Genomic DNA, 13,445 nt, shown 5'->3' with positions numbered 1-13,445 from the left:
TATAATATTCATATTTATAATATAATATGAATGAAGTGTTAATCAGTGGGTTAACATACACAGTGAAGTGAAAAGTAGATAAGATAAGCCAGCTGTGTCCCTGAATAACATGTCGCCTTGCAGTAGGTGTGGCACAATCTTGCCTGTGATCTTGCACAAGTGCCAAGTATGAGGGAGGACTGCAAATCCCAGTAGCTGTAATATATAAGTAAGACAGGGATGCAGGAGGGATAAACACACTTAGAAGAAGGGGATGTATCTCATTGTTCTTGTCCTACTTGCACTGGTATTTTGTTAATTGTGTGTATATGCAACCTTATTACTCCCCTTGTGCTTTGTATTCTGTCACATTTGGTATAAAATGAATCTGCTTTATCCTTAACATACATTTTGTCCATTGTCTTTTTTCTTTTTAAACTATAAAAATTATTATAAAGAGGATTAGGTAAAAGTCAAAGGGAATGATGTCTCTTTTTACTGAAACTGCAAACTAACCTGTTAACTAGATAAAGAAATCTCCTTATTGACACTTTTCCATTACTGTAAAACCAGACTATGACCACACGGGGGCGCTGTTAAACAAGTGTAGTGGAAGTTCAACCCTGACTCCATTCCTTTATTGAATACCAGTGGTCTACAAACAAACCATACAGTTTAGATTTAGCGGCAAAGCGACCAGTGTGGTGCCATTATGGGCAAATAAAGCAGTAAAAGGCTCAAGAGGCAGTGAGTAATGCCAACTGCAGCCAAAAACGTGACTTTATTTTTAGATCTAAGGAAAATTAAGTCTGAGTCACCAGGATATAAACATGTCTCTACTGCAGCTCAACGGAGTGGCATAATCACACCGGTCTGTTGGTTTATTTGAAACATTTCATACTGGATTTGAAGCAATTCAAAGTCACTTTAACGACAAAGGCAACTAATTTGTGAGTTTAAGGTACATTTTTACTCACATTTGAGTACAAGGGAACATGAAAGTCAAGATACTTCAACCTCTACACAGTCATGTGCATGAGCTGGATTCATCACAGGGCCCGATGTTCCACAACCTGGGGCTGGGTCGGTTGGAGAAGCTTGACACATGTTGACACCCGTGTGTTACTCGGCAGCCAAGGTCACGTTTTTTTTGTTTGTTTGTTTTTTTTGTTTTTGTTTTTGTTTTTGTTTTGTTTTAGGTCTTCTCGTAGCTGATGATATGTCCGGACACCACCAGTGGTTTTCAGACCCTTGGGATATCCACAGCATGACTAGGGGGATCTACCCTTTACTCAGCCCTAAAGGTATGGACTCGATAGATTGTTTTTCCATTCCCCTGGTAATATGCAGGGACATCCAGAGCACAACCTGGGTTATGTTATGTTTTGCCCTCAGGTGGGCTTACTTGCAATTACATGCCTTGCCTCAGCCTTGATTATTGCCCAAAACATAGCTAAAAGTTTCTGCATGGTACTACATACATATTCATATAGAAGGGATTCCAACCTGCACTGACTGCGAGGAAAATTAGCTTCAATATCTGGAGAACAACCTAAACTCTAAACCATCTGCACCCCCGAAAAGTCAAGATATTTTGTCCTCTGATGTACTAATTATGACAATTCTTTTGAAATGATGTCAGACATATGTGAAGCTGTTTACAGTTTTCTTTCATTCTGAGGTCAATTGAGTACAATAAGTTGCATCATGATACATTTAGGATCTGACATATTTTGGATCTGTAATAATAGGCTATTAAGGAGAAAAAAACTGCCAATCAAAATCTGCTTTTAAGGTGTTCTGGAGCTGTAAAATTAATTTAGCAAAAATAAAACTAATTGTGGCTGTGTTTATTATCCATTCTCATTCACAGTGGGGTATTTTGAGTTGCATTATACAATATTTAGGATCAGATGTATTTTAGGTCTTGAATAATTGGCTATTATGGACAAACAAACAAATATATTACAAAAAAGTGCAATGCTAAAGTGTCAAAAGTGCCCTTTAACCTACCAGATCAGCAAACAAAATACATGTGCAGTCTACTTTCATTATGTTCTGGAGCTATAAAATTAATTCTGCTAAAATCAAACTATTTGTGGCCATGATTGTTTCCTGTTCTGTGACATTCTAAATAGTTTTCTCTCACAATGAGGCATTTTAAGCTGCATTCTGGGAAATTAAGGATCTGGGATGTTTTGGAGCTTGTTTGAGATAAAGCTAACTTAGCTATAGGTAAAGGAGCTATATAGCTAATTTAGCAACATAGCTAATTAAGCATAAGATAATTTAGCTTAAGCTAAACTAAGCTCACAAAGCAGCTACGTAAACTGCGTATCTGTTTTCTATTTAATTTATTTATTTGCATGTTATACATTTTTCATTACAATACAATGCTACATTTGCTAATGCTCAGTTTGCTAAAGCTCACGTCGCTGAAGCTAACTTAGCTATAGGTAATTCAGCTATGTAGCTAATTTAGCAACATAGCTAATTTAGCAAAAGCTAAGATAACATCTGTGTAGCTACATTAGCTTTAGCTATATTTGCCAAAGCTTATGTTGCTAAAGCTAACTTAGCTACATTGGTTCACGGAGTAATGTTAATGACGTGGCTAGTGTAGCTGTGATAGCTTTAGCTAGAGCTAACGTAGCTAAAGCTAGCCACCATTATTATAACTACTTTTTAAACAGGTCTATGCAAAATTTAGAGCCAGTAGACCTCTGACCCTTTTGTCTTTTTCTTTTAATGAAATATTCCTTAGTCTAATGTTTGCACTGTGGTTATTTCATGAATGTATTGACCTGTTTGTTCACGAGAAAAGCTGAATTAAAATAAGATCTTAAACAGGACACTGTACTGGCAAATTATGGCACTATCTTTCTGAGATACATTATTTCTCAGATTATTGGTCTGTGAGAATGGTAATCAGAGATGTATGGTCTGCAGCCAGACCCCTCCTGGAGATATTTTGGCCTCTGATGTAAACCTTTTTCCAATTCTTTTGAAAAAATGTCTAATACATTTCGATAAGTGTTAGAAAAGTACAATACTAAATCGTTGGAAGTGCCCTTTAACCCGTCAGCTAGCCAGTCAAAATGCCCATCCAATCCACTTTCGTGGTGTCCTGGTGCTGTTTAAAAATGGCTTTAAATATGTGAATAAAATTATGGGAACTATGCTGAAGATCTAACGTGTTTTGGCGTTTGAGTGGGGTTAAAGAGAAATGACGAGGTTTTCAGAAATCAGTGCTGTATCATTGATTACAATTATTTTTAAAACGTAAACTTTATGTCCGTTTACAAATTGCAACGCTTAATGACCGGAAGTACCTTTAAATCCCTTGTTCCTGCAATCAAAATACACCTACTGGTTATGCAATCTACTTTCATGATGTTCCGTTGGTGTTAAATTAATTTCGCTAAAATTAAACCATTTGAAATGCACCGTGGGTGTGTTTGTCTCCTGTTGTGTTAAATGTTAATGGTTCTCCTTCATTATGAAGCATATTTACCCAAAACAGATGCATTTAAGCAGTTATTCTTCGGGTATTTCCAATAATTGCCCCAACACTTTTCATCAAATTGAGCTTAATCGCGTATAGACTTAATCATCTCCCACTGAGAATAAAGAACGAGCAATCACATCAGTGACCAGCAATAAAACATCAGAGTTTTTTCGCTTTATGCGAGGGTGGGGTAACGGCTTTTCATTGTCTATTCATTTAAGTTACTCTGAGGGGGGAATGGAAAGTTTGAGTGAGGAGAGGGACTGTAGTGCTCTTGTTAGGTGAGAGGGGGGAGGACCGAGGAGGGGAGGTGGGAGCAGCCGGTTAGACGACGAGGGGAGGAAGAAACGTAGCTTGGACATTCACAGGGTATAGCGGAGGAGACGAGAGGTCTTCACGCGCCGGAGTCACTGAAAAACACCAGGTTGAACGCGAAAGTAGCATAAAGAAGGACGCAATGGCGGCTGTTTCATAAAAACAGAGGAGGGGAAAGTTTTTCAGAGAATGCGGAGAGGAAGCACATGCAGGAAAAAGGATGAGGACTATGTAGGAATTCCTGACTGAAGTCATGGTAAGTCCCTTTTTCTGACGCTACAGGACCTTCAAATTGACTGTAAACTGCTAAAAGTGTTGCTAATTGCTAAGGCGCAGACATTTTCAAACTTTATGTGTCAAATAACCTGTTTTAAAAGTCCTTTAGGAACCCAGAGTACATGTGTCTCCAGCTTTAATTACATTTTTGACTTCTGTTTTTAAGAATATGATAGAGTTTCTGGGTCTGACCCATGACAACATGACTTTTAGGATGTTTTTAAGACCGAAGTCTGGTTCTTAGCACTTAGCCTTCCACATGTGCTTACAAGATACCAAACCGCCTCACTTTTTATATATTTGACTTCCAACTTCTCACAGAGACATGCACTTGATTTTGGAAGATGTTAAGTCAGCACTTGTAATATAGTCAAATCCCAGTGGCAGCAAATCAAACTGACATGACTTAAGTTGTGTGACGTTGCTGAGTTATGTGGTTGACTTGCAGGAGGAATCACAAGAGAAAAAGAGCCCTCTGTTGCATCTCTGGGGATTTTGTTTACCATCCCCACCCACTCATGGTGTGATCAGTGACATGCGGAGGCTGACTAGACAGAGTAGAGTCAGCCAGGGCATGTACATGCACACATGTGAGAGGATAAATTAATCCAAGACAGTTAGATATTGAAGAAAAAATTATAATCTCGCTTCTGTGTTGGGGTATGGGTGGAGCAGTTTGGCAGGGAGAGAGGCAAAGAGCAGGAGTGGGAAAGAGCGGAATAAAAGAGGAGGGTAGGGTTACTTTTTTTTATTTTAGGAGACTTGGACGGCAGCAGCGGCGGTTTCGGTGATGCCGCATTTTCCACATTGGACCTGGGAGAAAAGGGAGAAGGAGAAAAAAGAGAAGGGAACAAGGGATGGCACAGACTTCATGGAAGGAAGAACATGTGCACTGCAGTTTTGTCTCCCCCAGTAACCAGTTGGGAAAGTTTAGGGAGGAAAACAGCAACAGATGTCCATGCAAAAATACATATCAAAGCAGCTGTGGAGATTGAAGTTTTCCTGCTCCACACTTACAAATGCTCCAGCATAAGCAACAGGAACCATGTGAAGAATGAATGCAAGCATACATACTCACTTGGTGGCAAACAAGGTTGCAAACTTGTGCACAGAAGTCTTAAAATGTATCAGCAAACACACACAAAGCACAGCAGTACACACTACATTACGCCGTGATTATGGCGAGGATATGTAACAGATGGTATTCCCATTCCCCCCGTCTGGTGAGCTCTGGTTTTGAGACATTTATACGATGTACCAGTCCTCAAGTCTAGCCAGGCAACAGACTGGAACTGATGAAAGTAACAGCTAATGCTCCTCTGTGTTTGTTTTAACCTGCTTCGACTCCAAGGCGGGTGGAGATAACAGAACATAAACAGTTCAGACGGGCTTAGAGATGCTGCCAGTCACACGAATATAGAACTAAGTTTTCCTGTCATTGTGTGCACATTTGCAGTGCATGCCAATCTCAAAACCCAGCAGCTATCGTCTGACATCGATAAACGATCTGGGAGCGACGGCCAACTTTTTGCGGTTTACTATGCAGGCAGCGGTTAGTGATGAAGGACTTTCAGCCAAGACTGCTTTTTTCGTGCATATCCATTGTTTAAAATCTGACCAGCATTTTAAGAAGAGAGAACATTCATATAAGAGAGGACTGTTACTTCGCTATCATGCAAGCTTAAAGGTGACATTTCACCCCCCTTTTCCACCTTTAACACACTCAACTGTTGTCCAAATGAAACATCCAGTCATACATTAGTCAATGGAGGTTTTTGACCCTGCATAAACCAGCTTTAAACAGTCTTTCCAAGGGATGTGGCGACACTAGTACAGCTGCACACTCTTATGGTAGCATACCCTTGAAAAAAACACGGCTACCAAAGGCATCACACCAGTCTAGATGTAGAGCATTTCACAAAATCCTTAAACCTGCATTTTTCAACTGGCAACCAAACCAACTAGCTACCTAAATACTGTAAAACATTTTATCTGTTGCAAAAACAGCATTCAAAAACAGGAATAAAGACAAAGGTACAATACTAAGTATATTTTTTGCAAGGGTGAAGAAACTACATATCCCACAATCCATTGCAATTGTCTAAAATGACTGCTTGTGATTGCTTTACAATCTTCTAAACTATACACAGAACATTAATCTGCATTTCTTGTTATTAAAATGTCTATACTATTAACAGAGACAATGATATTGTAGATAGTGTACAGAGTGTTTTGTAGAAGGCAGCATTTTCTGTATAAAGTACAGTAATGTGCGGAACTTTACGTACTTAAAATTGAGGCTAAAGTAAGGCATCACTTTGGCAATAAATCTGCCTGAACCTTGAAAAGCAGGTGGATACGCCTGTTTCTGTGTTTCTCACTGGCGAATCCATCTTGTAAAGCTCCCATCTTAACCGTTTGGGCCTGGTTAGAAAGTGACAGGACCAATCAGCGACGAGGGGCAGTACTTTCAGGCGCAGCAGAGCCGTGATTTAAACAAGCTGCAACAAGAGGCCGGTGTAATTATGGTGGAAGACATTAGCGTGGATGCTGCTAAAGCGCCAGTTTTATCAGATCTTGATGACATTTCTTCATGCAGTCGCCATGGTTCATGTTATGCAGTTCTGTATGGAGTTTACTCCTTCGGTAGGGGCGCAGCTCAGTAGCAAAGCATCACGTGTTTTGTTGCCCTGACTGGCCCGTAAGATGTGACAGACAGGACATTCATCCAATCAACCTTCGAGTTTTTTTTCAAAGGCTCTGCCCTTTCCCAATCGCTGTCTATGAGTGTGAAACACATCCATCTGGCGTGCCAGGTTACCTGAGGGCACCATTAGGCGGGAAGGAGGATTCACATGTTGAATGGCATGCTTATGACGTGTGACATGCCTAAAACATGTGCACTTGACTGTGCTTTGTAGTTTAGCTAAACTGTTAGCATCATTGCTACCATATGTCTTCTTCTGTGCACCAATATTCATTAAGTGCAGTTTCAGAACTATTGTGTCCAAATGTATCTAAACCAGTGTTACTCAACCCTGCTCAACCAAAGAACCAAATTGTTGAAAAGTGCCTTTGCAAGAGCCACAATCTAAGTGGTGAAAAGTGGCAAAAACAGCTTGGAGTAGCAATAAAAATAAGTTCCAGATGGTCAAAAAGCAGCTAAAAATTGATGAAAAGGGGCAAAAATGAGGAGAAAAAGTGAGAAAGAGTCAGAAAGTAGCAAAATGGGTGAGAAGTTACAAAATAATGAGTTACAGGTGGCAAAATGGTCCAAAAGTGGCAAAAACAAGGCCAAAAATGAATGAAAAGTGACTAAAATAGGCAAAAAACAGTCAAGAGTGGCAAAAGTGAGCAAAACAAAGGAAACAAGTAGTATTTAGTGGCTAAAAGAAGTGGCAAAAAATAAGAAACTAGTAGTATATTATGGCAAAAGGCAGCTAAAATGGGCAAAATGTGGCAAAAAAGTGCAAAAAAATGGCAATAACAAGAGGCAAAAATGGGGAAAACAGGAAACAAGTGGTATTTAATGGCAAAGGTTGCTTAAATGGGTGAAAAGTGGCAAAAATGGGAAAAAAGTGCAAAAAGTAGGAAAAAATTGTTATTTAATGACAAAAGGTTGCTTAAATAAGTGAAAAGTGGCAAAAAAAATGGGAGAAAGGGGCAAAAAACATTTCCCTTTTTCAAGGTTTTTCTGAGGGAATTATATTTAAGATTAAGACATTAAAGAGCCACAAATCATCAAAAAAAGAGCCACATGTGGCTCCAGAGCCACACGTTGAGTATCACTGATCTAAACAATCAAGGAAAAAGCTCTAACTACTTGGATTGTGGATAAAGTTGTAGCTAGGCTATATGATGCTGTATTGACACATTTGGAGAGCTAAGCTAGCAAGCAGACATTCTGGTTAGCATAACTAAGTTGACTAGGCTAAGTCTAAGCTAGGCTATCTCAGGCTGTGTCTGAAACTGCATACTATATACTGCGTCTACTTCTACTATTACATGCTTTAAAACTACTGCACACTAAGCTAACGATTGGTATGCTGTTAAACTATACCAAAAAGCCTGTCATGTGTTATGTGACTTAATTCTTGACATATTTATGTCTGAGTTTTAGTTAGCAACAAGCTAGTGTGGCCATTGAAGCAGCTATTCCACAACAAAGGCATGCCGCTATGGTAACTCTTACACTTACGCTGCTTGTTGGCTGTGAGCTCTGCTAATACTGAGAGCAGCAATGCATTTTGGGGTAGTTTACAACCATTGTGCTCCTGTCCCTCACTGAAAAACTGGGATTCCTCATACACAAAGCCACATACCATGAACCACGCCATCCTCAGTGTGACACCACATTTGATATGAATAATGTGAAAGTATGCGGTTTCAGACACAGCCTCAGGAAATGTTGAGCGCTAAGAAGACCAATGATAGCTCTAAATGCTACAAAATGCTACTCTTATTCAGCATACTGATGACATAATTGATAGGGAAGTGTAATCTGAACTCTTGTTTGTCTTTTCCTTCTATCTGGTGTCAGACTGTTGCACTTAAGTCGTCTAAAACAATCCCTACAAACTCCCACTGAGATGTCTGACCTACTGTAGCTCAGGTTAGATTATACGTGAAGATTTAGGGGAGGAAATCCGTCTCATACTTCTCCTCTTTCTTCCTCTCCATCCTCCCTTTTCTTTGTCTGTCTTCACCCCCCTCTCTGTCATCCTCTCTGTTCCCTCTCACCCTGTCTGCATCCTTTTCATATTTTCCCTTAATCATGTCATCTTCTGTCACCCCCACCTTCCCCAGGCTTTCTCCTCTAGCTGTCTTCCTCCCTCAGTCCTTCGTGTACTGTAGTGGTCTACATCTGGTTTCTATCATGGTTGCTGCCGCGCTTGTTTCCCATCGATCTTTCCCACTGGTCAGCCTCCTCCTCTTTTCTTTTTCCTCTTTTTTTTTTTTTTTGGTTCGAACTTTTGGTCTCTGTTGGGCTGTCTGGATCTCTCAGTGTTTCCATGTCAGCTATTAAATCATAAATTCTCTCACACTTCAGTAAGTTCAAGTGCTTTATATCCTCCAAAAACACTTCAGTTTCCACTTTGTTTTTCTCCACTTTTGCAGCATTTTCTCCATCTTATTTTTCTTTCTCTTGTCGTTTTCCCCTCCATGCCAAGCATCTGTTTGGAAGACAACAGCAGCGCCTTCCGTTTCAGTCTGCATACAGGAGAGAAAGACAGGAAATCTGACGCAAGAATGGTGACATACCCCGATTCAGAGCTGTGCCTTCCAATTTGACACAAACAGGAGGATGCATACTGTACTGACTGTCCTCACAGAAACTCCATGTGGTGGATGAACACATTTTCTGGAGGCTTCATGACCACATGCTGTAAATAATGGAGGTTAAATGAATAACGGTGGCAACCACAGATTTAAGCTGGTTGTTTTGGAGACAAGACACATGCACTCACTGCCGTTAAGGTTGTCAAAATTTTCAATACCCTTATTCTTCTCATACAACATATTTCAAAATTGTACAATCGTTGTCAGTAGGGTTAGTAAGTATCATATTGAAGTTAAAAGTACTGGTACTTGTGACGGACCTAACTGCTATTGTTGTAATTATTCACAGCTAGAAATGTCAGCACATTAAAGACGGCACCACATGGTTGACTTGTAGTGGATCTTAATCATTTTAAACCAAACCTAATCACACTTATGGACATTTTACCTGATAAAAAGAGAAAAATGAAGCTAATGAATGAAGTGCATAGGTGCCCACTTGAGGCTAACTCGTAAAGTCCCTTAAGTGTCATTGACAATTAAAAGAAAAGTCGATTTTTACAGCAGAAATAGACATGTCGATGGCTGACCACACATTTATTTATGCGTACACATTGAATAAGGATTAATTTTCTGTTCTCTTCATTAGCAGTTATTCATTTGCTCTGATTTCTGTTATTTGTATTTGGCGTGGGGCTGTTCTGGGATCCCCCTGCCCTTCCACAAGCCTTCGTGGAGAGCATCAAGCAGGTACAGGACACATTCCTGCTTGATGATTCCTGTACCAGAATAACATTGATTAAGTCAGATGTAGCATAAAAGAGGAGCTGGGGTGGAGGAAGGTTGCAAAAAGCAAACTTGCAGAGGGAGCAGCAATGCATGGCTAGGCTAATGCAGTTTAGATATGGCAGCATGAGTTTGATTCACCAATTGCACGCTTAATGCACATCAGCTGGCCATCAGCTGATGAGGGCTTGCATGTGATCAGCTGACCTCAATTTTATGGTAGTGCTCGCCTTTGTGGCCTGCTTGAACTAACACTATATGCTCGATTTTTGGTTGTAATAAGGCTAAGATAGGTGTGCACAACTGCACATCATAGCTGCTTGGCCGTAGGCTGAAGGCAAGGGCGTCAAACTCAATCACAGCAGGGGCTGGATCCTGGATTCAGGACTAACCTGAGGGCCTAACAGGGTCACTTTTTTAACCACATACTGTCAACCTCATTTCACCGGTAATAAAATATGAAAAAAAAAAAAAAAAAAACAACTTAGCACTGCTGATAGTGATTTTGACATTTAATAAGTTAAAAAGAATAGTTAAAGTTAGAATAACTCACAATCTGAGAAAAGTAAATTTATTAGTTCAAAAAGGTCAAAAAATGAAATAGAAATTTGAAAATAATGTTTATTTTTAATGGCTAATATATTAGAAAGAAAGTCAAAAACATGAGTTTAAAAGGTCAAAATATGAAATAAAATTTGTAATCATGACATGAAAAGTCACAATATGATTTAGAAATTTAAACTGTCAGTCTAAAAGGTCAAACTATAGGATTAAGTCAAAATTTAGAGTTGAAAATATAAGATAAAATACAAAATAATTGGTTTAAAAGGTCAAAATATCCCTTAAAAATTAGAGCTATGAATCTTAAAGCTCAAAATATTGTATGAGAATTCAAAAATTTGAGTTGAAATGCTCAAAGTATGAAATTAAAAGTCACAATCCTAAGTTTGAGTCCTATGATGCTTAATCTTTTCCCACATTCCCTACTTCTTACCTAAAAAAATTTTACTACTTTTTCAGATTTTGTGACTTAACAAGGATATCTTAAATCATCATGGATAATTTCATATTTTATACTTTAAGAAATCTGCAGACCTCATACTGATGGGCCAGTTATAACAGAAATATGAGATCATCTTGCAGGCTGGATTTAACTGTTCCACGGGACAGATTTGGCCCCTGGGCCTTGAGTTTGACACCTGTGGCTTAAGGCTTTTGTAATATGGCGATGCCATATAGCTTTATAACTCTGCCTTAAAAGAACATGTCCATGTTTTATGCAGTCTATGTGGTAAATCAAGAAGGTACTATTTTGTCCTACATCCTCTCTAAGTATTAGAGGTAAACTGATGTAAGCTGATAATGTGCATTTACAGTAAACATGAACCATATGTGTCAGTAATTTTACTGTTAAATTTACAACATAGAATAAGATGTTAACCTGCCATTCAAAAAACTGGACTACTGAATTCCTAATTACCAAAGGTGAATATGGCTGCTCCAATGGCCTCTAGCCAATCAGGTAGTGATGTGGGCAGGATATCAGGGAGACTGTTGGGGGTGAAATCAGTGCCAGGGGAGAAGATGTAACTTGCAGCAGAGCCAGCAGACACACAGCATTTATTAATCCATATTAAACACTGTGCACATCTTCAATGAAAAACAAGAATAACTGGAGTAAAAAGAACTGAACAACTTTCAGGAGTTGCCGTGAAGTTTCACACATTATAAAAGCCAGTCTGTTTGTTTATTGCATATATCATTTAAGTCTTACGCTTCTGGTAAAAGCCTGTCTTAGTGAGCCAAAAATGAACTGCCATGTTTTCTCTGTCAAGCGCCTAATTGAGCTCTGTTTTCCATCATTTGTCTTGTTTGCTTTAACCTGGTGATAGTGTGCACAGCTATTTCTGAAAGCAAATTCAAGGATGTGTTAGTGCTGGGAAATCTGTAGTGTTTACACAACTCCTTCATTCTGGACATTACATGTTAAAAACGGGGAGATTTGCCAAAAGTCAGAGTGTGTTATGTTAGGTGAGACACCTGAGTGAATTTGCAATATTTTATTAAGGAGTAACTTAATCACCCTCTTTAAAAGGAGGCACCAGGTTTAAAATGAGGGCCTCTGTCTCTCTTGGAGTCTGAAAAGGAAATCTAATTTACAAATTTTATAAAGGCTGCTTTGTCTCGTGTGCACGTATGGCTCTGTGATCAAACAACGCTGACTGATGTAATTAGACGCACTGTAAGCTATATGTTAGACATGACTGTGCATGGGTAAATACTTGACCCTTTACCGAGACAAAACACATGATAGCATAGCTCTGTTCCTGAAATATGACCGTGTTTTACTAGAAAATAAGCAGTAGTTCCTCTTAATGTAGCAGGGAGATATCCTGTTGAAAGTTGTGCGACAGACGTGAAACAAAGAGACAGTACTGAGGGAAAAATGACAGGAAACCTCCTCCTGGCATACAATTGTTCATCATCCAAACTAAATGTTGTTGTAGGCTAGCTTACTTGTCAAAAATAAGCAATATGCCACTCTTGATATGGAAAAAAATGGAAAAAAAATCACAAAATAATCTTAGAAGTACAACAAATGGTCCCTAAGACTTCTGTCTGTCTGTCTGCCAGTCTTAATAATCTGCTCAAATCAAAATTATGTGATCAGTGCAGTACTGTGGAGAACATTTGGGCATGTTTGGGCCAAAGTTTGAGGCTGAAGTAAGGCGTAGAAGTGACATGAGGGCACCATTGGGCAGGAAGTAGAAACAACCCAGGTCATGCTCTGGATGTCTTTGTGTATGACCAGGGTCATGGGGAAATAATCTGTTGAATAAAGTCCACACCTTTAGGGCAGAGTAAGGGGTGGGTATGATAAGAAACACAGCATGGTACCATCCAGGTGTGTAGTACAGTTTTCATGAGCCCCTGGGTGTGCTATTGGTGTCCCATGGGCCTTTAGACCGCCAACAGTGGGTGTATCACCAGGGGTGAAAAAGCCTGGACAAAAGAGACGCCGTCAAGCTTGACCTTGGCTGACAAGGTCGACTTTAATACGGAGTTTGCTCCCCTTTAGCTTGGAAGGCTTTCTTCAAGGTTCTGGAGTGTTTCTGGGGGAATTTGTGCCCATTCATTCTGTAGAGCATTTATGAAGTCAGGTAGACCAGAAGACCTGGCTCGCAATCTTCATTCCAATTCATCCCAAGGATGCTCAATGAGGTTGGGCTCACTGTGTGAGCCAGTCTCTCACTCTAAACTCAACCATGTCTTTATAGTCCTTGCTTGGTTCACTGTGGCA

General features: G+C 39.5%; 1 protein-coding gene across 1 annotated transcript in view; it reads left to right on the top strand.

Moving 5' to 3' along the window:
* The first annotated feature begins 3,806 nt into the window (after positions 1 to 3,806).
* The window catches only part of arhgef40 (Rho guanine nucleotide exchange factor (GEF) 40), a 68,476-nt gene continuing 58,837 nt past the window's right edge, over positions 3,807 to 13,445 (top strand). Inside the window, exon 1 of the mRNA XM_041779144.1 lies at positions 3,807 to 4,058. Coding sequence (XP_041635078.1) covers positions 4,056 to 4,058 — 3 coding nt within the window. The 5' untranslated portion in view covers positions 3,807 to 4,055. The remainder of the gene's footprint in view (positions 4,059 to 13,445) is intronic.

This window comes from Cheilinus undulatus, linkage group 22 (genome assembly GCF_018320785.1).
Source record: "Cheilinus undulatus linkage group 22, ASM1832078v1, whole genome shotgun sequence".
NCBI classification, from domain to species: Eukaryota; Metazoa; Chordata; class Actinopteri; order Labriformes; family Labridae; genus Cheilinus; species Cheilinus undulatus.
This window is presented reverse-complemented; position numbering and strand designations above follow the sequence as displayed.